This window comes from Ciconia boyciana, chromosome 3 (genome assembly GCF_034638445.1).
Source record: "Ciconia boyciana chromosome 3, ASM3463844v1, whole genome shotgun sequence".
In the NCBI taxonomy this organism is placed as follows: Eukaryota; Metazoa; Chordata; class Aves; order Ciconiiformes; family Ciconiidae; genus Ciconia; species Ciconia boyciana.
Window position 1 is genome coordinate 40,152,059 of NC_132936.1, and position 27,937 is coordinate 40,179,995.

Genomic DNA, 27,937 nt, shown 5'->3' on the forward strand with positions numbered 1-27,937 from the left:
GTCTGATGCAACAAGCAACTGGAGATTCAAATCCAAAACCACAGATTTGACTGCAGTCTTCAAAGTTCAGAGGAGTTACAGATCTGAATCCAAACTTCACAGCTGTGGCCAGCTATAAAGTAAATTTATCTATATAATGGGTGAATCCAAACTACATTTGAATATCCTTCATCTCTGGGAAAGTTTGGAGATGCATCTGTCTGGAAATTTTTAAGCATCATCTCATCTCTGCTAATAGTATTTTTCAAAAAAAAAAAAAAAGAAAGAAAGAAAAAAGAGAACAGAATGTTAAAGACTTAAAATGGCAGACATTCAACCTGAGATTATTTTAAGTAGTTCAGCCTTTAACTTACCAAAGGCCTTCATTCTACCCAGCACTTCATAAGTTAAAGGTATCATGGATCACTTCACTCCTAAATGTAACAGTTCTGTCCTCTGCTGAATGCAAAGACGTGACACCAGACAGACCTTTTTTAGACATTTGTGATGGGATATTTTGATGTGTAAAGGTTCCTTGCTCATAGACCAGCCTTCATTTGCCTTCTCTTGATATAAATTTTGTTTTCCAAGGCTCCCCTCTTTCCACAAAAAAATTCCTATGGGGCTGAAACATTCAATATTACAACCACCAGACATTCAGTCCCCTTCCCTTCCCAAAATGTTGAGGAAATTAATATATCCTTTTCAGTTATAGCACAGTGAAATAAATGCCTGCTTAGATTAATTGCTTTTATATTCATTGTAAGACGCTATTTAATTACCACCACGGGGATAACTGGATTGCATGGGCTTGGCACGTAACTAGTTCTCCCCAAGAACTGGTCTCTTAACATAGCTTTGGGGTCTGTTTAACACTTGTGAAGCTACACTTCTGTGTAGGATGACTAGAACCACATCAATGGCATTTGCTCGCACGTCTTTGTGTGGCACTGACAACGCCCTGCCTGAGTATGGGGCAGGTAATCTGCAGTGCACGCTGTGTCAATGAGGCATTTACCACACACAAACAGCTATCTACTTGGTGATCTATCAAAGGGTCTTTGAGGATGTCTCTGGCAACATTAGTGTCCATATTGCACTTCAAAGAATACAAAGACTATCTGGGAACATTTCCCTGAATTGGGACCCATTTTTCTGGTTTCTGCCATCTTACATTTAAATATGGCATCTGGTTTTCTTCTTACTGAGAACCATATACCAAGCACAGTAACCAGGAAAGGGTGGGGAGGTGTTTCCTTTGGGTTAGTGAAAAATATTGCCTGAGGAATGGAAACACTGCTTTGATTGTGATACAGCCTCTATTTTTATTACTTTTCTCTGTAAAATACAATAAAAACATTGTGGGAAATATATAGTCAATTATCTGCAGTGGAAGGGAATACACCATCCATAGGCAAGGCTTCTGGGGGAGGGAGCACAGAGTTGCAGGCTTGTCCTATCTTTCAGTGTGAGATAGACTGTGGCTCAAAAACTGCAGAAGCAAAAATTTAAAAAAATATGAGCATGTGAAACACAAAAAGCCAGTTATCCACCTGAAAATCACCACAAAGGGCCAGAATAACATCCCTGAAAACAGTATAACTACAGCTGCTCCGTGGGTAAAGCACTCAACAACAGAGAAAGGCATGGCTTAGGGTCTGAAAATGTGGTATCCATGAAGCTCAAGTCAATGGCAACATTACCACTGGCTGCAGTGCAGTCCAGGTTTCCTCCAACATGCTCTAAATTTACTTTTGGGTCTATATGACAGCATCCAAATAAAACCCAGCGGTGTGCAAATGAACATAAGGGCACGGCCTAGCCCAAGTGGCTGCAGTGCTGACATAGGTTATGTCTGTGCTGGGGCTACACTTAACGTTCACTGCAATAGCCCAGCTTTCCGGTAGCACAAGTATTTTCACATCATGCTTCACCCTTCTTGACTAGCCTTTGATGTCAGTTCTCGTTTTAGGCTACAGACACCTGTGAGAAGTGCACTGAGATCTCTTTGGACAGAACTATACATTGAGGGTGCCGTTACAGTACCAGTGACATTTCAAAAGTGTATGGTGGGATTGCAGGGTCCGTTTGTGCTATCTCCACTTCTCCTGCCATTCCCTGCCGCAGAACTGGAGCCCAAGCGCTCGTCTTGAAACCTGGGCATTACCTCCAATGTTTAGAAAGGCCACAAAGGAAAATATATTTTGTCAGCAGAAGTGAAAAGGCAGTCCACAAAGACTAACCATTACCTCGTTAAGATAAATCGCAGTTATTGATATTAAAACTTGGACTTCAGAGTAAACTTAAACATTAATGTCATGGGAGCTTGACAGCGCATTCGGAAGAGTGCAACAAAATAGTAATTTCATATGTGAAGTTGATACATAAACCTCTGAAAGTAGCTACTCTTCAGACTTTTTAAACACACTTCTACACAGTACTAATTAGATGTATTATCTTTACAGGAAAAAAATATCCACAGAACCTGTGAGCTGCTCCTGATGATGACTTATGTTCCTTCTGTTGAACTGCCCATGGCATAGACTTGCTAGCATTAATACTGACACTGTCTGTGATTTTAAAGTTTCTCCTGTTGTCCTCTGTTGAAGCAGAAATGAGCCCGCTCAGAGTCTGATTGTGCTATTCCAAAAAAGGCTCTTCTCTTATTAAAAACAGAAGCTTTCCTTCCCTCTTGAGGCCTGATATTTATGATCAAGCATTTCATGCCTACTTCTCTTGCCCTAATTCTGGTCATTTGCAACAATGATGGTGTTAAGTGACTATGAAACCCTAGTCTCTAAAGTAATCCGATTTTCAGGCCCTGTGCCCTACGTCACATGGAATCATTTATTGCAGTACAATAGGAAATAAGGCCACTACGCATAAGAGTATTTCTGGGGGAGAAATCTTGCTCATTGCTGAGTAACAGTATACCCAGCTGATCATAGATTGTAAATTGTGCCTTAGGAACTGATGGATTTTTGCATTTAGAATAAGCAGAACAGAGAGGAAATGACCAAAGTAAGAGCACAGAGACAATATGCAGGGTACCGAGCTCCTGCTCAAGCACCTGGTCACAGGGAAGTGCTAACTTCCCAGATCTGCCTGATATGGGGCAGCTGAACTAGTCTTGGCAGCTGGGATGAGCTGGGCTATGAGGAACCAGCAAAGCTCCACCACCGGCTAATGAGCCCGGCAAGCTGCTCAGTCCCTTCTTCCCACATAAAAACCTCACAGCTCTGCTATCAGCCTCAGCATCTCCTTGTACCCATCATGTCATGACCTTTGCATACAAACAACAGAGAGGTTCAACAGCAGACGGTTAAACTGAACCATGTAAGAATTGAGGACTAGTTGGATTGTTGCAGCTTGTTGTATTAAGGCTTTGAATTTCAGAGCTTACCTTAGAGTCACTCCCTTTGGTCTTGTTGAAGTTGTAGAGGAAAAAAAAAAAAGGCCCAAGCCCCTCAATTTTCCAAATGTAGTAAAAAGTGTTTGAATACACACTTTAATATAGTTTCTGTGGCATTTTTGTAAAATACAGATATATAATTATAGATATAATGCATATATAGCATTTACTATATTGATAAAAAGCTAGTCTTTTCACAATGACACACCAGTAAGTATTTACAATATGATTCAAATTTTAAGGAACAAATGTTTCAAACAATATTGTGTGGTTATATGCTAAGAATAATTTGAGGAAAAATAAGAGACCAGTTCTAAAAAATTCCCAGACGATAAAGTACATACTCTTGCCAGGAGCACCTCCATGAACATCCATGCACAACCTTTTTTTTTCCCTTTGTAGGAACATGCATGATTTAGCTCTTCCACACTTCTACTTAGTCACAGCCCTCAAGATGACATGGATAATTATCTTTAACCTTTTTCAAGTACAGATTAATTGTATCATTCTTCCCATTTAAAGATTTGTCCAACTGCAACATTTCAAAGTTTTGGCTAGAGCAGGAATTACTATACACAAGTTTCTTGTTAATTTAAACCAATAGAGCTATGACAATTTACATAACTGAAAATTTGCCCATCTTCTACACATCTTAGAACCATTTCACAAATTCCTAGCGTGAGGTTTTTGAACAGTGTTTTCAGCATTCCAGGTCTTTGCTAGGAGGTCTGCCTCAAAGGACACTGCAATGCCAAAATGAGTGACAGACCTGAAGTACACAAATGCTCTTTGTTATCCTCATACATGAACACTACCTAGCCATTCATCTGTAATGTACTGTCCACAGTACAGTAAATGTGAAGATGATCTTCATCTTTAATGTACTGGTCACCATTTACTGTGAGGCAGAGAAGTGCTATTACCACATTTTACAGAAGAAAAAAAATTACATATAGAAAGGCTGAGTGAATTGCCCAAGGTCACTTGGGAAGTTTGTGACAGCAAAGAAGCAAACCCACATCTCCTCAACTGCAGGCTCATCCTCTTGTCTTTCCAGCTTTGAATGAGAACTTTCTATGTGTGTTCTTTAACGCAAACAAATATGTAACTAATAGAAATAAAGCCTTCTCCAGGCATGCTTAAAGACTGGTGTGGTTTCTCTTCTATTTCCAAATAATAATAAGAGATAGCGAGAGGGCTGTTTCTGCATGCATTGTCTCCAACCCACTGAAGAAATACTACCTGCAATGAGTCTCTCTTGAAGTGGGAGCAGTTAAGCCCACTGGTTTGCCAGAAAAGACGCAGGAACTCTTGAGAAGGACAACAATCCACCTTCACCAAAAAATCTAACAGAGAAAAATGTAAAATCTGAAAGGCCTTATTCTCCTTCAATGCTGACCAGGGAAGCATTTTCAACTACATTTGTACCCACTTTATGAAGCCTTTATATCACCTGCACAATATAAAGGAGCCTTAGCGTACTGTTGAAGACAACCCATTCTCTCAAGCATTAAAATCTGTTCTACAACCGCCATGGTTCAGCTCTGACAGGTGGGCAGCCAAGAGGTAGCTTTTGCAGCAGGACTGATGCACACTGGGCTGTGTAGGTGCAGATGAGGGCAGAAATTTTGCCACAACAAGTGTCTCCCCATGTCCTTGTCACTCTGGAGAAGTCTGGTCAGGAGCAGGCTGTGATCTGCATTCTTACAAGCACCAGTTAAAACCAGAGCTGGGAAGGAAGGGAACCTCTCCGATTCCAGGGCAAAAACTGACTGAGAAACAGAGCAGCAGTAACCTCATCACAGAAAGGAATAACAGGAAGACAGATGGATCCCTGGAGGGAGGGACAGAGGCTGTAGGTGTCGTGCTGGAGCATTCAAAGCAAACTATTAAAGGAATTTTGCCTATTGTAATCCTGGTCCCAGTTTGGCCGTGTTACAGGGAGGCAGCTACGACAAAGTTCTGCTTCCAGCAACACTTGTGGGCAAACCGAGTCATCTGCCTAATTGCTGCAGGCAATGTATTTATGAGATACTGAGGATGGAGGACTTTTTGCCCTTATAAAAAAAAAAAAAAAAAAAAAACACAACACACACACAAAAGGGTACAACCAATAATGGAATTTCTCACCCTGCTCACTTTTTTTTTTTCCTAAATCAAACCTGCATTTTCCTTTAAAAAAGTAAAAATACAAAAACAAAGATACATTAGAATATCCTACTGTCCAGTAAATGTCTTATAGGCAATATTTATGGAGGAAAAAATGCATCAAGCCCTTCCTTTGACAAAAATTAAGCACCCCAAAGTTCATTCTGTACCAAGGAATGCTGCTTCTTCTGCTGTTGGTTTAAATTACTCCTATCACCACAATTTGAATATGCATTATTTGTCTTCAAATACCTAAACATAAATCGAGACTAATGCTGAAAAAAATAAATTGTAGTAAGAATGCTGTGCCATTGATAAGCTAAAAACAGCATATCATGAGAAGGCAAACTAATCTTTCCGTTTACTTTGTAAATAATCCATTAGCTAAACTTCTATTTTAGGCTGGACACTCAATGATTAACACTTAAAGTCCAAATACCCTTCATATCCCTTATAACAGAGAAGAAACTTGTAAAATGCCTTTGGTGCATCAGCTTATCATTGTACGAATGTTTTAAAGAAACTCACTAGTACTAAAGGAAATGTAAGTGGGCTTGTTTGTGTTGTTTAATACTCCAAGTGTCATTTCATTCTTTAAAGGGGTTAGAACAGAGGAGGGGGAAAGGGGAGGAAGTCTTACTTAATTTGTTGCATATGTTCCAACGTGTTATACAACTAAGTGTATTATACCAGAAAACTAAAGCAGTCTGCGCCACAACAAACTCTGTGTAACTCAAAATAGGAGAATAATCTGGCCACAAGCAAGTAAAAAATTCAGTGAAACTTCCTCTCATATTATATATACACACACTTTACAAGCTACATCGAGTGTCCTTTCATATTCCAAGAGAAATACATTGTAGACACCAAACATACTGTACTTTTACTTAAAGCTTCATCAAACCATATGTGCAGACACTTGAGAAGACGAGAGTGTTAAGCTTCCTAGGGTCCTAGAGTCAAAGAAATTCTGCTGCCCCCCACTGCTAAGTAAGTGCACTCCTTCCACGGGGGGCAACATCTGCCGATCCGTCATGGTTCCACTTGGCGAGGACCCCAAGAAACTTCCTTGGGAAGAAACGATTTTCTCAGGACTGGCAGCCAGTTTAGGGGATGTGGAAAAGTTATATCCATAGAGCGCACAGGGACTGTGCAGTCTAAACGTGTTGTAGGAGCCTTGGTGGGTTTGATTAGTGGTAAAGGCATTGCTGGATGGGGATGGCATGATGTACTGGAGCTGTGGAGACATCCCTGAAATCTGCATAGACAAGCCAGTCTGTGGGCAGCTGAATGCATCCCCATCATTGCCACTCATAGACATATTCACAGTTGTGCTACTTGACACACCGACATAGGAGGGAGTCCTCGGGGGTGCAAACGTCTCACTGGTTTGGTTTGTGAGCCTGTTGTAGGTTTCAGCCAAAGAAGTGCTGTATCTGTTCAGGGTCAAGCCCGAGCGGGCACAAGCTGTGTAGTCAGCTGGAGCAAGGCTACAGAGCTGGCTAGTATTGGGACTGAGGTGGAAGGCTGGAGATGAGCAAGGGGAACCCGGTAAAAGGTGAGGGTGGGTAGATGGCACTCCACTGCCAGATCCCTGGAGTAAAGTAGAGGAACCTGCATTTCCTGCAAGAGAATATTACAGTGTAAGAAGCATGTTGGGAAAGGTTCACTTCCCAGGGGACAAGTCAAGACCTTTGTCTTTTATAATAACCCTTGACATGAAGCCCTTGAAACAAATTCATTCAAAAAAATGACACGTACATACACGTGCAGGGGTGTGTGTGCATGTGGGGCACATGCGTATTTTTAAAGAAACGACCTGTCCAAGAAAGAGAACGTAAGTTATGCTTTTGCAACCATCACTCAATACTTAGAGCTCCTGCCCTAAAGATTAACTACTCTTTGACATGGGAAGCAAGCTGCATGGCAGCTGAGATGTCGCCAGGCGAGTACCACATCACAGGAAGCCTTCTTCGCATCACAGGAAGCCTTCTTCAAAGTTATGAATTTTGTATTGTCTATGCTGTTGCTATACCCCAGCATGCATTTCAAGCACCCTGTGCCTGACTCACTGTCAGAGCACCAGCTAAGGAACCAGCTCCTTAGCTCAAATGACAGAGGCTCCCACAGTTCAACAGCTTCAGGAAAGTTCACAACATCAGAACAAAACTTCAGAACAAAAAACTTCCAACTTCAAACCAAAAAACTTGAAAACAAAACTTCAGAACAACTTCAGGAAAAGTGTAGGCTGCGTACAGTGCATGGCTGCTTCATTTCTTGAACAGGTAGGTGGAGGTTTAGGTTTGCAGCAAACTCTTCACAAACTGTTCATTTACTGATATCAGAACTTTTTACATGACAAATACCAGTGCTGAATGCTCCTGAAAACGCACTGCTTGCTACGGGTGAAGCCCTCTCTCAGGACTGAAAGTTTCCCAGCTGTAAGAAACACTTCCTTTTCTTAGAGATTATATCTCCCCGAAAAATGAGCGTAGAAAAATTGATTTGGGCCTTTCACAGTCTCCCAGGCAGAAGGCACTTAACCTGGAAGACTGTCCTGTTTGTGAATCACATTAACTATCAAACAGCTTGATGCTGCAAAGAGATACACGCTGCCAATAAGTTAACAGGTTTTCATGATAGGTGAGCTAGTAAAAAGAAAAATTCATTATCAGTGAACTCTGCCTGCTTCTTCTTGCTCTGTTGACAGGCTACAACAGGCAAAATGCACCACGAGATGCTGCCACATTCAAGAAATCTTCGTGTAAGGCATACTTATTTTTCTTCCAATCTAAGTCAAGGCCTCTGCTATCCGAAGGTGGGCACTTCCAGCATTAACAACCAGGACAAATTTCTAATGGGGTCTTTCAGCAAGTCTCTAAACCACCCTACTGGCCAAGGTGCAGTCAACTAAAGATTTTCCAAAGATCCCAGTTCCCGTTCTGTGAACGTCAACAGTAACTTCGACAAGCTCCTTAACCTGCAATAGCAGAAAAGGAAGTGGGAAGTTCATGGCAGCAGTTCCCCTGCTCTCAAACAGTGCTGCTATATACAAACAGGGCAATACAGCTGACCTGTCTCCTAGATGTTTTAACTTCCTAGTGAGTTGCCTTTCAGTCTTACACAGTCTGACAAGGTATTTCAGGCCTGATGCTGGTTTCTCATTACAGGCCTTTTTTGCAAGAACAGTCCCCCCATCCCCATCCTCCGCCCAAAACTCTGCCAACCCTCATCCAACGTATCTGTGACTTGGCACAAAACCTCCTTTTTAATTGTGCACATCAGGCACAGATGCTCAAGATTTCTCAAAGGAGTGGGCTAAGGAGAAGTTGACAAAAGTGATTTCTGTGTATTTCTGTATTTTCTGGGTTTTTCCTCTGAAGATGCTTAACGGCTTTGGAATATGTCATCAGGAAGTCAGGAAGGATGTTTGTAAATTCGGTAGCAGGAAATGCAAAGAATCAAGAGCAGTATGTCTGATTTAGTTGGGAAATGTCTGAGAGGTTTTCTATATGCATTGGGGTACTTTGGAAATAAAGCAACTCAAAAAGAGTACAGAGACTCCCTTCTCTGTCCAAACAGGCCATTTAAATACCCCTCCCTCCCCCACAGCACTATCTCTATGGTAGATGGAGAAGTGGGAGCCAAGAGGTTATGGACTGGGGAGCAAGAAAAAACAAAATGGAGAAGTCGTCCATCTTTTCAAGCTCTAGGATGCAGATAAAGTTTGTTGGGATTTTTACTGAACACTTTTTAGGTCTTTAAGAATCAAGGAGGCTTTCCAAGGAGGAAACCAATTAAGCTTGCCACTACTGATTCATTACTTAGAAGACATTCCTTCTCCCATCCCTTTTTTTTCTCTTAAACACACAAGTAATTCCTATATTGGACTCTGGATGTGTAAAACGGAAGTCATCTATAAGTGAACTCTGCCTTGTGTATCTAGCCAGAGCATAACGCTAAGGAAGAGGTTATTTCATCCTTAAATAACTGTCATCTTCCACATGCGATCTGATTCACCTTTACAACCCAACGTTTTTTACTGCCACAGTGGTTAAGTTAGCATTAGTTTTCTAACTTAGAATAGCTCTGATGAGAGGTGATGGCCTGCACTGGCATTGGTTGGTTACTTTGTCTCTGCAAGTGACACACTCATCTAGATTTTTCTAAAAAGAATCATGGGTGAAGCTTTATCTTCATGAATTTTTGTTTTGAAAGAACACAAAGAAGACCGTTACCTTGTTTGGGTATCCCAGGTATATCTTCAAATGTAAGTGTCCTCAGTGAAGGTCTCCAGAAGGCATAAGACTCTACCAGAGCTTCCAGTCCCATTCTATTTAGAACAAAAACATCACAGCGTCACAAAAGCAAGCTGTATTTTGTCACATTTCGCTGCATAGTTTCGCTGCACCTCAGAAACATACAAAAATTAGTAACATTTCAGGATTATTTTGAGTTTCATTTTGCTTTTTAGAAAAGAGCCTCACATCCTAATCCATGAGATCGCTGTGATCTGCAGTCATTGGGCTGGCAGCATGCAAAGAGCTTCCCATTTCCACAATCTGGCTCTCTATGTCAGTTTTGGCTTTTTGGGTTTTGGTTTGGTGGGGGGTTTTTTTGTGAGGGTTTTTTTTGTTTGGGTTTTTTTTTTTTTTTTTTTTTTGGGGGGGGAGGGCGGGCACGGACTCAACTTGGCTAAAATGACGTTAAATGTTTTCCTAGTATGACATTTCCTTAAAAGTAATGCTCTAACTGCCAGAGGGATGATCTCCTATTTCTGCCTAGAACAAAGGTGATCCACTGACAACTTCTATTAAAACAGGATTCCCAGTCATTACCAATGAGTTGGAAAATCACGCTTATAACAGGAGCAAGCCCTTTGGCTACTAAAATGTATAAAGCAATGTTGTGTCTTGGTTATTATGTGCTGAGCAAAATTAAGATTTTCAGTTTCTTAAAGGCAATCATTTTCTGTCAACAGTATCATGACAAAACAGAAATAACCGGGTAGACAATCGTGGCAGACAATATTTAGAAGAATCTGTATTTCCTGAAGGTAAAGGCTCCTTTGTTTTCTGATAGAATTTTATGAATAATGCACCTCAGGGGTATCATTTTGCTGTTATTTTTGGTTGCTGGGTCCCAAAGGCCTGTTAAGTGTCAGCATCAGGCACGCACCAAATACAAGTGCCTGCCTTTGAGCAACAGCACTCTGTAAACTCAAATTATGCAAATAGCCCAATTTGAAGCTACCAGCATGTTCTTCTGAAACTGCTTCTTCCCCATTGCATTTCCAGCAGGACCACAAACGTATTTCAGAAAACAGTCACAAAGTATTTATTAGCTGAACCTGGAGTAAAAAATAGCCTTCATTTTCTCCAGCAATGGTGAATTTTCATTTCTAGTTAAAGCAGAGATAAAAGCCACCTCCTGAAGGAGTGTAGCCAAGGCGATAATTTATACAAGATGCCTTCGAACAATTTCCACATTTTATCACCACCCTAATTTACGCTATCAAATGGCCAAGTTTATTTAACAAAACAGTTATGTTTTTCCTGAAGTATTCAAAGGGAGAAATTCTGGTCCTTTCCTGAGTAAAAGTTTTTATAGGGTCAAACTTAAGGCCCAACTGAAGAATGAAACTATTCTCAGCACATAAATTCTGTTGCACTTTGCAAATGCACAGGGAATGCTTTTAAAAGATGAAGCTACTGATTTCTGTAAAATAGCCTGTGGGACTGAACGGGAATGACCTGAAAGGAAATATTTTTAATTAAACGGAATTATTGCATGCAACAGCACAGAGTAAGATAGCTGCAATAATTAAAACAACATTGAAAAGTTGGATATAATGGTACCACAGTATTTTTTTTATACTCTTGTTGGAGATTAAAATGCCTAGGTGACAAGTATACCAGCTAGAACAATGAAAATAACTGAGTCTTAACATTTAATTTCAGTGTTCAGCAACAGAGTAAAATAATAACCGAGTAGACCAGTAATTTAAAATTACTTTTTAAAGAAATTTCAAAATTTTCTTAAAAAAGGAAATTTTCCTCAACAATTAAAAACCTGAGCTGCATTCCCAAACACACTTATTCACTACCACAGAGCCTATCAAAGAAAACAGCAATACTGACTTCAGTAAACCAATGTCAATTTACAAAGGACAAGAGTTTGCAGTCACTTCTGTAACGAGTGTGTTTGTTACAGTAAAAGCATTCAGACCTCATCTAAAGCCAGTTCCGAAACATTTATATAGAGGCTGGCCCTTCCTACAGGGCTGGCCTCCTAATCCATTTCCATAAACTGTAACTGTCTTTCAACAAAAATATCCTGCTTTTTTTCTAATGCTCGAACCAACTTATTCCTAGCAGACAAACAAAAACAAACCTCTCTGGATATCCCCAGTCCTACAACTGGATTTGTATGGTTGCAGATGCAGCACTCTTACTGCACCTACATCGTCCTCAGGTAATACCAGGGCCGTCCCGCCACGTTAAATCCAGTTCAAAACTGGCTTCTGAATGATTCTTTCCTCTCTATTTTCAAGGGCATCTGCTCTTGTTTCATAGAACATTATGGAAGAAATTCTAACTCCACTTAAACTCAGAAATTTCAGAGGATTCAGGGTTTCACACTTCTTAGGAGGCTCCTTAGTATTTATTTTATAGCTCTGCAAAAAGCATATGTAGCAGAAACACTGCCTATAGAGAGCTGTCAAATAGGGCATGTATGGCAACTTTTCTTCCCCAAGTACGCACAGCATGTTTTGCTTCTTCAGTCACTGCATTTATCTGGAAGTCACCATTCACTTAATTTCAAACTAGAAGGCTACAAAGGAGGACAAAATTCTATTTATGCTGGTGCCTGGTGCATCCATTCCAGGCCCCGGGACAGAGCATAGCCAATTGCTTCTTGCTAGAAGACAAAAATCTTAGAGAGCAACAAATGCAGAGCGCAAACTGAGAAGATACTTACAGTGGGTTCCTGTAAGTCTTTACAGCTACCCCACCCCTTCTATAACTGTTCATCGTCTAAAAACTACTCTCGATTGCGGTCCAGTCTCAGCACTTATGTAGCTCAGGTGGAAGCACAAAACAGGCTTTGATGCCGTAACCTCTGCTAAAAGAGAACCTCGATAAAGCAGCTAACGAAAGATACTCTCTGACCATTCCTACCAGCACAGAGTCTGCTCCCTTCTCTGCAAGGCTAGGTCATAAATACAGCAGCTGCAGACACCAAACGCAATGTGGTCACTGGAACTGATGGATAATATGTACCACAATTAAATGCTGCTTTTTTTAGCTGAAATGGTTTAGATACAATTCATAACAGGCTCAAGTATTTTGCATTAAACAGTCTTTGGATAAAATACCTCATTAGTACGGGCAGCAGGGACTAGACCCAAGTCTCCACTTTGCACTACTCAGATTCCCCATTGCTATTTTGAAAGATTCATGGATGAAGAGAGAAAGAGCAATTAATCAGTCCAACCACAACAGGGGAGGTGGAAACCAGGCTCGTTTCAAGGTCATCTATAGCCTAGTAAGAAAGGCATTCACCTAGGAAGTGGGTTTAAAACTCCTTAGGCTAAAGAGACACATGAACACAGGTCTCCCACCTCCTAGGCAAGAGTACTAAACATAAGGTTACTGCATGAGGCAACTTAGTTTCTCCCCCTTTAAGAGAAAACAATGAGCCATTCATTCATACTGAATGCCATTTACATGCAAGAGAACCTGCGCTTATAGTTTGACACTGGTATCTGCAATTTGTGTCTCCAGCCAGGAGAAAGAAGATTTCAGGAGCAGCCTGAAATCACAGACCTGAGTATGCATTAATTCCATTTGCAGCCTTCACGGAATGCTGCCGCGTCCACCAAAAGGAAACTTGAGCACATGAGTCAAGCCGAGTGCCAACCTGTTCTTGACCTAGATGGTCAGAGGAGTAGGAACGGGAGCCCACCACAGAGAACGTTACTGGGAAACCTAAGTGTTCTCTCAAGGAGTCTGTGTCCTCAGACTAATTTGTATAGAAATACAGGTGTTCCCCTTGACCAGCCTTCACAAACCACTTCTGTCAGCAGTAACAAGCCCACCTCCTTCCCCAACACCTACCTGTTACGTCCAGAATCTCTAAAGCCTTTGGCAAATGGATTCCTATCAATCTTCAGACGAGTTATCTATGAATATGATTAGAGAAATTATTACCTACAAATTCAGCTAAGTAACACACAAAATAACTCTCCTGACAGAATTAAGCCAACAGAGGAGTAGAAACATCTTCACGGTTGCATGGTTTAAGATGGTTGTCCTGAAACACAGCAAAATAAGGGCCAGCCTTCTGATCATTATTTCTGCAAATCCCCAGAGAAGTTAATAGGTATTTCATGCTACCAAATGGCAGGTTGGAATTCTTGAGAAAAATCTTCTGGCAAATGTCATACTTCACCTAAGAGAGTACACTGCCTAACTGCAATAAAATTTAAATTAAATTTTATTTCTGTACGGGTCAAGACGGAAATGTGAAAAGAGAGATTATCTCTAGACTATTATCCTCCACAAAAAAAACAGCAACACCCCCACCCCCACCCCCCAATACTTGTAATTTATTTAAATAAATAGGATAGGCACCAAATAATTATATTTCAATATTTACATGGCTCTCCTGCTCTTCTCTACAATTTGTAAAGATAGCAAGGCATATATAATTTCCCAAAATATATTTGCAGTAACTTACGTGGAATTAATAAAATGTCACAGCACTAACTATGGTGTCACTATGTATGTTAATACTTAAACAAGTGGTAATAAGAGCCAAACACTGGAGTCACGCAACCTGCAGTTTACTTTTGACTTTGAATCTGTGTGGACCCAGATAAATTGCAGTTAATAATATATGCTGGATGCAGTTAATGAAAACGACTGCAACTTTCTTCAGACCTCAGCTTCTCTGTCAAGGTCCTGGGAGTTTTGAAATCACTGGTGTTAGGAACAAAAGTGCTTTAAAAATTCTATCCAGACATGCAACTACATTTAAAGGTACAAAAACACCTTTAAAATTTAGACTGCTCTTTGCCTTGTGCTTCAATGCTGTATTTATAATTAAGACACCATTAACTGTGCCTATTAGACTGTGTGATCTCCACAATAAGAATGACTTTTTACATGCAGCATCTAGCCCACATGGCCTGAATCTCAGCTGTAGCCTCCAGGCGCTGCTGCAATACTACTAGTGAAAGCTACTTGTAATACAAAAGGGTGTAGACAATGCTTTTTAATAAGTGGTATAATAAAAGTATCCGCTTTTCTCCTATCTTTTACTTCCCTGGTCTACTCTGAAAAGCCTGTAAAGTGCTAAGCAGAAAGCACAAGTTACCTGTTGATTTTGGTATGCTGTGACAGTAGTGAAAACTGTCTCTGGAAAGGAGAAGGCTTTCACCCCTTCTCCTGAAGGGATAGGCTTGACGGGGGACAAATCATCTCCACAGTCTTTTCGGATGACGTGGACACGAGGCTGATATTTATGCATAGAGTGAAGGATAATCTATGAAGTCATGAAAGGAAAAAGATAACATTTATTAGAAAGGACACTCTGCTGTTTCAGGACTTTTGGAACAGATTATGGTATGTGTTTACCATGCCACTTACTGGAAATCAAATGTTTTCTTTAACCTCTGAAGGTTCTTATTACAGTAGTCTAATCCCTGTGCATTTATGTTATTGCCAACCCTAAGCATTTAAAAATTACGACTCAGGAGCTCCAAATTCAAAGACTGGCTCAATTGACACTGGCTCAAAAAAAAAAAAAAAAAAAAAAAATCAGGAGTGAAGTTCTGGTCCCACTGGAATTAGGAAAGTTTTGTCCCTTTTTTCCACTGGAGCTTGGATTTGATCTAACAGGATCAACAGCAGCAGCATTTGCCTTTTGTTTTTGGAACCTTTGTGACATGCTTGGAGCAATTTTTTTCCTGATACCCCGAAGGCTGGAAACATACCTTGTTTTGAACACAAGCTGAGACTCTCACACTCTGAAGAAGCAGGAATTTAGAGTAAAATAATACCAAAATCTAAAACTCTAAAGTGTTTAATAACCCTAGATTTATAATACAATGAATATCTAAACACAAGCCCCTCCCAGCGTACAAAAACTCAATTAAGAATAAATGATAAACAAGAAGTATATGAACTCACAGTGCATAAAATTAAACACAAAAATACCTGTTGGTATTGCTCCCAAATTTTAGAGGAGATTTAAAATACAGAATTTTTCCTCTATTTTACTCCACTTCAGCTAACCACTATTAAAATAGCAGATTTAAAGGAAAAAAAAATAATTGGAAGCTCAACTATTATTGTTGGAAGGCCTAAGAAATTAGTAACTCAATAAATAAATAGTCCTATGGCTACTGGCGTGTGGAACCACTAATCAACATTCAGGGGAAGCTTTTTAATTTCCTGCTCCTTGAGTAGCCTCACAATGTGCGTGTGCTCAGGCACTCAACAGAGCCCCTATGCCAGACACCGTGGAAGTTCATTCATCCAAATGACATGGACGACATTACATTCATTTGGATAAACTAGAGTTTGGCTAGTTTAATACACTTGGTCCTGGCCAGATGACATGACCCCGTTTTGGGTAAGCCACGTTTCTGGATAATCAGGGGTTTTATTAGCCTGTAAGTAAGGTTTTGACAGTGACATCACAGGCTCCAATTAGTTTGCTCAGGGAGTGCCCTATGGATGCCTCATTTTCACTAAAAGACGTTCCTCTGCATCAAAAAATACTCAGCTTAAAAGCATGGAAAATAGCATCAAAAATATTGACTTTTGCCCTCCACTGAAATTCAGATTAAAAACTGCACCAAAATAGAAAAACCAGCCAGCTCTAACCAGCCAGAGGGAGAGAGACTGCTTTTACAATGCAGCACTTACTCCACAGATGAGAGAGGGATGAGAGGCATTAACAAAGAATGCCCAGACCACGCACTTCTCCGTGTCAACTGCAAAATGCAGGTTTACTTTTCCTTACCATCACAACTCAGATGAAAGACACAAATGCCACAGTACGTGTCTTAATGATGCCATCGGGCCTTAATGCCTATATAAGCACACAATCTTTCCAAAGTAGAGAATTCACCCTGGGACTCCCTTTTGAGATCAAAAACACACAAGGAAAACATATCCTTACAAACTTTGCTTGATCTCCTCAGCCTTCAAATGGAACCCATGTATCAGAGAGTGTCCTACGTGCAGATGTACTTCAAAATCTCTCTGCAGAACAGCGCTATAAAATTACGTCGTCACAAACTCCCACTCTAAAATACTGATTAAAATAGCAGCAGGCAGCAAGGAGCCCAGAAAGCGTTCGAGCAGTGAAGCAAGTTGTCTTAGAGATGGCTGATCTCCTTTCACAAGCAGCTAATCCCAGGCCGATGTAATGCAAGGGGAGTTGGCTGCCATGAACTACTACCACAATATAAATACTGCACAGGAATACTACCTTAGCGTCTTTTTGCAAATACTGTCCCCATTCCCATGGACGTGGGTCACTTCTCTCTCTGATTCTGAGAGTTAATACTCTGGAACAGGTAAAAGGGCTCTGCGTTGATCTCATGCGAGCTCCCTACACTAAACTGCAAGATCAAAACCTAGCCCTGGGATTTTACACAAAAGTTCTGCAAAAGCTGACACCTCTGAGGAGCACAGGAAGAATAAAGAGGAACGATTTCGACAAGGATTAAGGTCCCAGAGCCAGAGAGCATGGAAAGCACATCCAAAGAACAACAGCTAAAGCCCGACACTGCTTGAACTGCCGGAGGAATGATGGCAGAGTGTAGAGACCCCACCAAGGTTTCTCTGAGCCATTCTGCCTAAGCGGGAGGGGAAAAATAAAAAAACTTTCCAATGATCTAAAATATACCCCATCTCCCATACAGGGGTGGGAATGTCAGAACACTTGATGTAAAAACCAATATTGAAGGGACAGTACAGCCTTGACCCCTAGCTCTTCTAATCCCCCATCCCTCCCCTAGTACCCTTTTGAGAAAAATGGTTCCTTCCTGCTTATGTGAAACAATTGTTTTTTATATTCATCACAAAATATGATTATGCATTTTCCATTATTGCTGGAGGCATTCAGAGGCTACATAGCTTTTTCAATACAGCATTCCACACTACCATAGCTTTAAAAGAAAAAATGTACCCATTGGAAAAGACACTTTTCTGCTTTCTGCTTTTGCCTTTTCTGGTAATTATGAATGACATGTTTGCAATTTCCCAGATTTGAGAAATATGAAATTATTTTACAGTCATCCTTCTTTTGTCCTTTTATTTTAATACTTAAATTTCCATTTTGGGGAGGAGGGGCGCTGCCGTAGCTCTGAATCAGTTCAATGTGTGTCAAATCACTGTACTAGGGCTTTGCTTCACTAGTTTCCAAATCAAAACACTTAACTAAAGACCAGAAAATTTATATCCCCCTACATTATGAATAATGGTGTGCTGTGTACACTACACAGGTTTCGGTTCAGAATAAAAACAAAGCTAAGATCTGGGATGGAAAAATACAGCAAAATACAATTCTCTACATAGCTGAGATTTTATCACAGGGCAGTTTGCGACTGCAAGTGCACGGGTGGACCACAGTACCCACTTATCGCCCCTCTGAAACGACTGAGTACAAAAACCAGCCGGCCTGCTCTCCGTTGGAAAAGTGACATTTTACCCGTTTGCATCTGCTTCACTTTTTAAAGCCCTTGCAATAGACTCAGGACCCAGAGAAAGCAACTCCAACTTGAGAAGAGTCGCAAATACACGAATGCTGGGGAAACTAAGGGAACTACCTGTGCCAGCCTTTATTCAAACAAACACTGCCAAATGAGACCCCATAACCGTAATTCTGGAAAGAAGTGATGTAAATCATCTTTCTTACAATCCTTAACAAAGGCACTGCTACCTCAAGAAATGTAAATACCCCCATGTTCCTTTTAAGGAAGAGCATGATGAAATTACGAACAGTATTATATGAAAGGAAGGCTTTTTATCCTTGTTATCACATTTGCTAGCTCAGTCCAGCCAGTCTCCTGTATTCCTGCCTCTGTAACATAAAAGTTGTAGCTCCAGCATGATTTGACCAGAGTCTCAAGTTAATTTCCTTCACAAACACAAACGGGGAGAAAAAAGCTCATACTTAAACTTGGACTATGTATTGACAAAATACCTGGCTTAATGTCACAGAGTTACAACTATACTGAAAGATGCATGTAGTATCTTTGTACTCTGTGCCAGGTACATTTTCTTTCACTCCCTTCCGTGAAGGAGAAAGTATCCTGCTTAATAAACTGGGCTACGCTAAGGACAATGGAATCCACATCCTGTCTCCAAACTTGCCTCTAACATCTTAAAACTCTACCACTTGGAAGTCAATGCTCCTTCTGAAAGAAAGCCAACGTTTGCCATTTATTACGGGATTTTGCAAAATTAAAGACTTCACCCCGACTAAAAACAATTCTCATTTTTTAATTATTTCCTAAGGTGTCAAGTAAGACTATTTTAGGGATTGCTGGAAAGATACTGGCTTACATCTGTCATGTTTCAACAGTTTTGAAGAGAAAAGGAAATATTAACATAACACATTTTGTCACATTAGATAATGTCATAACTAAACAATTTAGAACTTGCAAACAGAACACTCATACTGTATACGTCTTCGCCAGTTTTTTCAGAAGTAATGAGCCTCAGCTGTGAAAGGGTCTTGCTTCATAAGGTATGTAATAAATCATTATCCGAGCAAACCCAGCTCCCATGTTGTTCGTTTTTGACTGCAATTATTAACACCTCATGGGATTTCACACAAATGTTTAGGTTAAGAAAATAGTTAAGTGTATTTTTATTCACATGAAGTTATTACACACTACTAATGTTTCTTCTAGCCGCTTGTGAATTTAAGCGTCCTTTTTGATCGGAGGAGAAGTTGCAAGTAACACACTCAGAGGGAAAACACGAGAGCAATTCTGCCTCTTCGTATTAGGCAATTTAGCCTTGTAAAGTCTTACTTTGCAGAAGTTCTGTTTTTGAGGGGGGAGTAAAACAGCAGGCTCTAATAAGCAGTTAATTATCGGAGCAGAAAGTAAGCAGATTTTAGATCTGGACGGTAAAGTTCCAAAACAGCTTTGAAAAGTCAAGCCTATTTCTGGCACCCTGAAGCTGTACGTCAGTCTTTCAGGGCTGAGCAGTGTGCCCACATATAATACTGCAGAAGAGCAAGTACTCACATGCCCTTGATCATCCAGCTCATTATTGGTAAGCTTCAGTTTGTCGAAGCTGATCACTTGTCTCATCCATGTCTCCCCAGAGGCAGGTGAATCGGGGTGAATATAAACACGAGGCGGTACTGGGGAGTCAGCATTACCAGCCACCATCCACTTGGAGCTATGATAAACATACCTATAAAAAGAAAACAAATACCTATAACCAAAAAACCCCCAAAATTTATCAGACCCATTCAGTATTAATAAATTAGGGCCCATACAGACCGCAAGAACACACCAATTAAAAAAACATGAAAGGACAAGAAATAAAAGTTATTTTTTTATTTTCAAAACATAGTTCTGGTATCTGCAAAAGTAAGGTTAAAAACCACGCTCTGATCTGACCTTAGTCTTCTTAAAGTCAGTAACAGTCTTAACACTAGGCTCCACACTGAGCTTTAAGCTGGTGTCAGTTCATTGATTGCTACAGCTCTGCTCTGAATAGGCATCAGTAAACAGGGAAGAATCTAGTCCTTCATTTATCAAATCGAGCAGTAATTCCATATTTGGAAGATTTAACATGTTGAGTCTAATATAAGAGTCTATAAATAAAGCTATTGAAGGGAAAAAACATTATGATTGGGAAAAAATAATGAAACTATGTCAAACTATGCTCTTGCTATTTCTGCAAGACCATATTAATTTTCTTGAATAGTATTACAGAAAGGCTCAAAAATTAAAAAGCACAGCCCACATTTCATTTGACAGGCCAATGCTGACAAAGTCATTTTCTAATATAAATAGTGCCTGCTTTAGTAGAAAACTTATTTTGAAGGCAGACACTTCACAGAGCAATTTAAAAAGCACTAATTAAAAACTTCAAGGTATTTTTTCAAGCACAGTAAAATTCCAGTAATTCAGCTATATTTTTCAATAAAAACAAGAAAGACTTTATCAAATCATTTGTTTGTACAATTCAGTTTCTTATTAGAAAAAGACAAACAACATAATCGGAAATGAAAACAAAATGATCCAATACATGCATCGCCCCGTACAATTCACATCAAGCTGTAAAACTAAGATCTAGAATGGTGGTAAAATTCTCTCCTGGAGACAAATTCTCAACCCCAGATCACACAGTTAACTGTTGTAACATTTTTCATTTCTTTTATATTTTTTGGTTTATACTAAATACACGCTTTCCCTACAAAAGTAAATAAAGTCATAAATACACATAAAATATTTTGAGCAACAGCCTCAGCTTCCAAATATTTACAACAAGGTCCAATTTTGCTAGAGATCTAGACCTAGATGTAATTTTCTTCATTTCCATTTAGTTCTGCTATCTGCTATGACAGCTAAAGACTAGGCTCCATATGCGACTGCTGTTGTATCTCTCAAATCTAAAGATCTGCAAGACAGTTTGTAAAGCCACATAAACAGCCAAAGTTAAAATAACAGTCAGCAATTAAAAAAAAAATCACAGATTGCACAGCAAAGAATGAAAACATTAATATTTAGCGGGAAGGTTAAAGGTGTGGTACTAATACATGATTACAGAAATTTCAGTTTGCCAACTAAGAAAATGCTGCCCTTCATACAACTTCTGTTAAGTTACTTCAGTTATCTGGGCACCATGTCTGCACTGGGCAGACAGTGCAGCTCAGTATGACTGTGATTTATTTTAAATGAAAGGAGGTTTAAATAACTCGTGTTCAACATACCTGTTTTTAATTTTTAATATTAACATTTTTATTCCTTTTGGAATAATTACGTCGCTTTTTCTATGAATTAAGGAATTGCTCAGACCTTCTAGGAATGATATGCTTAGATTGCTAAGTAAATGCACACGTGGCCACACAAAGCAAGAAAAGGGCTTTCGTTTGAGCTGTACTCCACTGCTCCAAAGAAAAAAGCATTTGTTCTCTATGGTACCATCAAAAAAGGCTCCCCTAACTGTATGTACTGGACATCCTCAGAACTGATATCTGTACCTTGTTGAAAAACACAAAATCTAAAATGATCCTAAGAAACATACTTTATACCGCACAAGAAAAGGACAAAATTGCAGTCAATGAGGTAAGGACACACAAAAATCATAGGGCAGTGTTTGCTTAGGAAACAAGGCAGCATTCCTGCAGAACCAACCTTTTAGTCTTAGTCTGAATATTCCTAGTTCTACAATTAAATCTGCAGCGGTTTTTCCCTACATTATACTAAGTATAGGGTTGAAACAATCAAACCAGCAATTGGTGAGGACCTGATCCTGCCTCCACTGAACTACTTGGCCAGGCTCCTCCTGGCTACTACGGAGCATGGGATCGCATCTGTAAAGCAAGACCTACAAAACATCTACAGCTCACAATAACTGCTGCGGGCCCAATCCTGCAAACAGTTCTACAGGACCAGTGGTTTCAGCTGAGTCCAACAAGCTCCCTCGAAACACGACTGCCCTCGCCATAGTGAGAGATTCAGCACATAATTCCTATTCTTAAATGTTCAAAGAACAACTACTTTTGTTCCTCACATTATTATTCAGATAGTAATGCCATCAATTCTTTAAAAAACAGTAACTAGAAACATTACCCTTTGTGAATCTAAGCAACCAAATATCTGAGTGATAAACAGCTTTTAAATTAAATGATATAATCAATTTGAAGCGTGACCAAGAAAGCTTATATGCCACTAAATCATACATCAATGCTACTAATGTTATTAATTAACGTTAACGCCATTTAGCACTAGAAAAATGTGCATTTTCATATTTATTTGTTAATAGGAAATAATTCCCACCGACATGATGAGGAATAACGTAAATGACAACATTTCCTGATCGCGCTGGAACTGCACTCTCTGAAAGCCAAAACCTGAGCATCTGCCCGCAGTACCTACACAACATAAGGCAAACATATAAAGAGCTTCAATAGAAATTTTAGGTGTTTTTGCATACTTGGCACAATTTTTTTTTTAAATGCGTTGGGATGAAAATAGGAATCTGAAGGAGAGTTACACATGACCTTCTGCTAATTTATATAGCGTTAATGTTTTCTGCCAATAGCCAAGCTCCCTACGGCTTGCATCGTATGTTCTTTACCTTAAAGTCACCATACCTGTATCTTTTGTTATCCACTGGCACAATATCCATAGCAATGTAATACTGCTGATGTGGGTCTAAACCTGAGATCTTCACTCTCATTGCGGGAAACATCCGCCTGAACATGGAAAGAGAGAGGTCATTTTTAATATGAAACAGACTCAGGAATGGTTGTTTAGGAAAAGTAACCGGTTCGTGGGATTTTTCTCGTTCTTCCTTTTAGCCTACAGAGTCCTTTTGGACGATTATAGTTACACAGCCATGAAAAGGCCTATTCGATATGTCAAAACAGATTTCTAAAGTGCATTTACTCGAACAATGCTTCGTATGTTTTGGGATACGCTTTGGGACTACAGCTATTACCACATCATTTCAACTTTATTGTTAGACAGTAAATCATTTGGTTTTCAGACTTTGCGTTAGCAGTACACGCATTGAAAGCCGTTTGAGATACCAGCTAGAAATGTATTTCTGGAGATGTGCAAACACCACCTCCACCCAGGAAGACCAACGCAAACTGCCACTGAAGTTCCAAGTGACAGCAGCAAATGGCGTACCATTTCTGCAGCAGCACATTAGAAAGCTACATCCACGGTGATACAATTGTAACACCGCAAGGATGCAGTTATAAAAGCCAACGTGCCATGCTGTAACCCAACAATATGGTCTTTATTGAGACGGGACTTCCTGTCTGCAACTTACTAAAGGTGAAGTGCAAGAGCTACTCTGTCTTTGAAAGGTATAGTAAAACTTCTTTATTGAAAGCAGAAACGAAGCTACGAGGTAATTTCTAAAAAAAAAAAGAAAAAAAACAAAACAAAACAAAACCCAAACGTTCACGATTTGGATCCTTCTGTGGAGAAAACAGAGTAATTAACTGATGCGGTGGTTTTAAACACAAAAATGCATTTCTTAGCTCACGTCTGGCATGCCTTTTATCAAGACAGTTCATTCTTGAAGCTAAAAAAAAAAAAAAAAAGAAATGTCCTAGCGACGAGCTGACTGCAAGCTAAATTAAAGGTACTTTTCTGTATTTTATAAGCCTGAAAGCCATTCCAGTTTATTCAGTATTTGCTGCTGTTCTTAAATATATATCTATATAAAAATCAATTAAAAGTCGTTAGTGGAAAGAAAAATCCTATCTCCGTTATTTCTGAATAAGCAGGAGGGTAAACCTGACTGCGGTTAACTAGTTTTCGCTGTTATTTCAGTGCACCTGTAAGATAAAACAGAAACTCCCCGACTGGACTCTCTTAAGACAAATGTTGCTTTGTGCTGTTTAAGACCGCGTTTCAATCATTAATAAAGCCTCTCTGAAAATGTAGAAGGTAGCATATGGATTCAATAAAATATGTTTTTGTAATTTCTAATAAGTTCAGATAGTTTTCTACTACCCAGGTTTTTACCATGTGTATCCACTGGGAAGGGGAAAAGTTTCCCCTCAGAAGGACACGGCGCTCCCAGACCTCGCCCTAACGAACAGGAAACCCGAAACGCCACACGCTCCGCGCCCAGCTGACATTATCGCCATCCACCCGCCTCGGAAATCTGGGGCTTTTCCCCCGTTTTTTGCCCGCCCGCCCCGAGCGGTGCCCGCCGCCCCCCGGCCCGCCGAGCCCGGGACAAACCCGGGAGCGGCCCCGCGGGTGCCCGTTACCTTCCCGCCTTGGTGATGATCATCTCGGTGCCGATCTCGTGGAAGCGCTTCCAGAGCTCGGCGCCCTGCAGGTCCACCCGCGGCGCCTGCGGCGTGGGCAGCGGCGAGCCGGGCCTCGAGCCCTTGGGGGAGCCGCCGGGGGAGGCGGGCGGGGAGGCCGCCAGGAAGCCCTCCTCGCAGCCGCCTGCGGAGAGAGCGGAGGAAGCGAGAGGGGCCGGGGGAGCGCGGACCTCCCGACCGGGGGGCTCCCTCAGCCCGCGCCGGGCCCCGCCGCGTCGGCGGGGGCGCCGGGCCCGGGCCTGGGCCGCGGTCTTGCGCGCCGGGACGGGGGGAAGACCCGAGTGCCGGCCGGCCGCGCTAGGACGTCCGGGCGGCGAGAGGGGCGCCGAGGCGTCGGGCTCGGCTCCCCGACGCGGAGCCCAGGGGCGAGCCGCCCCCAGCGCCGGGCCGGGCCGGGCCGAGCCGTGGCGGGCGTGCGGCGCCCCCGGCCGCGGGACGGAGCGGGCGGCAGCGGGTCCGTGGTGCGAGGCCGGCGGCACATTTCGTTTGGGCGCCTTTAGCGTGACCGCTGCCGGCCGCGGCCTTCTGCCCCCGCAGCGTGAAAATGCACTCGCGTCCATAAATTACAGGCACGCGTATATATATGTATGTGTTGTATATATACACACACACAGTTGCATATGCATTTCTAGGAGCACACATATACATACGTATTGTACAAGCGCTTTCCCCCCTCCTCGGAAACAAGCCCCCAGCTGTTGCGCCACCGCGCTGCAGCACCGACAACCCCGCCGGCAGCCGCCCTGCTCCGTGCCGCGCCGCCGGCCGGGGCCCCGGGCAGTCCCGCGAGTTTTAAGCGGCAGCGCCGGCGGGGGGGGGGTGTGCCCATGCAGTGTGGAAAGACAGAAGGAGCAAGGGGGAACCGGAGCGCCGGCTGCGCGTGGGGAAGCGGGGAGCCGGAGCCCAGCCGGAGGAGCGGGCCTCCCGCCCGGCAGTCACGACAAGAGGCGGGCGCGGGCAGCAGCGCGGCGGGTCGCGGGGCGGCACTCACCGGCGGGGGCGCGGGCGGCGCAGCCCAGCTCCATGTCGCCGCAGGTCCTGCCAGCGGCGGCGGCGGCGGCGGCGGCGGCGGGGGAGCTCTTGGCGCAGCAGCCGCTGCCCCCTTCGTCCTCCGCCGCCTCGTCCTCGCCGCCCAGCTTCCGCCGCTTGGGCTGCCGCGGCGGCGGCTGCTGCTGCTGCTGCTGCTGCTGCTGCTTCTCGGCCCCGATGAGCGCCTCCACGGAGAAGGCGTGAGCCTTGAGGCTCATGGTGGTGCCGGGCGAGGACCGCCGCTTGTCGGCCATGCCCGCCCCCCTACAGCCCGCGCATCCAGGCGCGCCGCGGCCGCCGGCACCGGCACCCGCGCCCGGCCCGCCGCGCCGGCCGCCCTCCCGTCCTCCCGACCGCGCAGGCAAGGGGCTGGGGCTTTTCCTCGCCTTTCTTTTTAAATCCGAGATATCAGCCAAGTTTTTTTTGGGGGGGTGGTTTTTTTTTTAAAGAGGAAAAAAAAAAATCTATTCCTTTCTGCAGATGCGCTCCTTCTCTCCCCCTCCTCCTTCTCCTCCTCCACGTTCTGCCCCGTCTGATGGGCCAGGCAGGACTGACATGGGTAACAAACGCTCTGCGGACACAAATTAGGGCTTGTAATTGAAATTTGTTGCCTTGATCTGTCAGCACTTCCAGGCAGGAGACCGGTGGGAAGAACTCGCTCATTAGTGTCACTGCGGCGGCGGGGGCAGGGCGGAGCCGCGGGGCGGGGGCTGCGACGGCCCGGCCGCCCGCAGCCCAATCAGCGCCGCCCCGGCCCCGCCGCCCCGGCCCCGGCCCCGCCGCCCCGGCCCGCCGCCCTGCCAGGGGGCCCCGCCGCGGCGGCCGGGCGAGGGGGGGGCCGCCCCGCCGGCCCGCACCCGCGCCCGGGCCGAAACAGCCCCGCGCCCCCCGGCCCGCGGCAGATGCACCCCGCGATAAGCGTTAATGAGGACCCCCCCCTTCGCATGTCCCCCCGCGGGGAGCGGGCTGGCCGGGAGCCCCGGCTCTCTCCGAAAGACAGAGGGAAGGGGGGGCCGTCCCGAGGCGCTGCGTCTCGCTGGGGAAAACCGTTCGGACTTAAAAAAAACGACGTTGTGCCCTTTCTTGCTGTCAGGGATTAGTAATTATTAGTATTATTCAGCTGTTGCACTCGGAGATTCATCGCGTTGCTATTCAAACACTGGCTGCGGAGGGGTTTCAGCGCAGCATCCATAGCCCGCTTTAAACCCAACTCATTAGGCGCTGAAGCTGCAATAAAAAGAGAATTAAACCGAACCTTGTAGGAACATCGATGCATCCAGCCGCAGCAACTTTAATAATAATCATATTCAGGTGCACAGAATAGTTACGGGGAAAATCCTTTCGTATCTTTCCAGTGAGTAAAACTATTAAAGATGTGGAGCCAGATATTATTTTCTTTGTACGCCCAGGGAAATGAAAAAGCTAGTGAGATTTTTGTTGTGTTTTCTTCCCCCCCCCCCCCCTCTTGTTGGGAGATATTTTTCTTCCTTTTTTTTTTTTCGCAGAACTAAGTGGGGTGACATGCTCCGTTGAAGGAAACAGAATAGAAGTCCTCCTTCTGTAAAAAATCATGGGGCAAATTTCACGGTTTCAGGGAGCAGGATCTCAGCTTCCCTTCGCTGTCTCGGGCAACAGAGAGAGAGAGAAATTCGTGGCGTGGTTCGTCGGTGTTACAGCCTCGGAGGTCCTGTTCGGGCCGTCGAGTGACACGGCGGAGATTTCTGATCGTAATCTAAAAAGGAAATAGCTGCCATTTAGGAGACGTAACTGTTTCCACTATCGCATTTTACCTACCCTTAAAATGCAAATTTATCCCTAATTTCAATAGCTGCTTCGTCAGAGAGTCTGAGGAAGGGGCTGATTAATAAATATACCCTGGAGATAAATTATCCCTTCAAATGAGGTTATCAGCGTTAAAATTGTAGGAGTGCTTTCCAGACGTGAAAATATAGGTATGTGACAGAGAGATAATTGATTAAAGAAAAAAAAAAAAAACAACCCGAAACCACCGCAGGAGCACTAATTCTCTCCACATTGGAAGAGATGGCAATTTGTCTGAGAAAAAATTCATCACTACGAAAAAAATTCCCCTGCAGCGGCTGTCGCTCTGAATCGATAGGAGAGGAGAAAATGCCTAATGCCTGTCACCGACGAACAGTGCTGTGGAGTTAGTTTATCTTTACATTAAATCTGGGACATATTAACTGTTCCGTGGTCTAAAGTCTGTCTGCTCTGCCTGTTCCAGCCGTGATTGAATCTGAAGGGAATCAGATGTGCGAGAGTGGTCGAAACGTGCTAAGCTAG

The 27,937-nt window shown here is 42.7% G+C and overlaps 1 protein-coding gene across 2 annotated transcripts in view; it reads right to left on the minus strand.

The window, feature by feature from the left end:
• The window catches only part of TBX18 (T-box transcription factor 18), a 49,012-nt gene extending 22,727 nt beyond the window's left edge, over window positions 1-26,285 (minus strand). The window contains exons 1-8 of one of the 2 annotated variants that reach the window (XM_072855401.1): window positions 25,596-26,285; window positions 24,545-24,728; window positions 22,904-23,005; window positions 19,818-19,989; window positions 14,921-15,088; window positions 13,660-13,724; window positions 9,778-9,872; window positions 3,521-7,162 (exon numbers count right to left, since the gene is read on the minus strand). In XM_072855401.1, coding sequence (XP_072711502.1) covers window positions 6,438-7,162; window positions 9,778-9,872; window positions 13,660-13,724; window positions 14,921-15,088; window positions 19,818-19,989; window positions 22,904-23,005; window positions 24,545-24,728; window positions 25,596-25,887 — 1,803 coding nt within the window. In that variant the 5' untranslated portion in view covers window positions 25,888-26,285 and the 3' untranslated portion in view covers window positions 3,521-6,437. Of the gene's footprint in view, window positions 1-3,520; window positions 7,163-9,777; window positions 9,873-13,659; window positions 13,725-14,920; window positions 15,089-19,817; window positions 19,990-22,903; window positions 23,006-24,544; window positions 24,729-25,595 lie in introns of those variants that run through there. The other variant, XM_072855402.1, reaches the window with a different exon arrangement.
• Window positions 26,286-27,937: the final 1,652 nt, after the last annotated feature.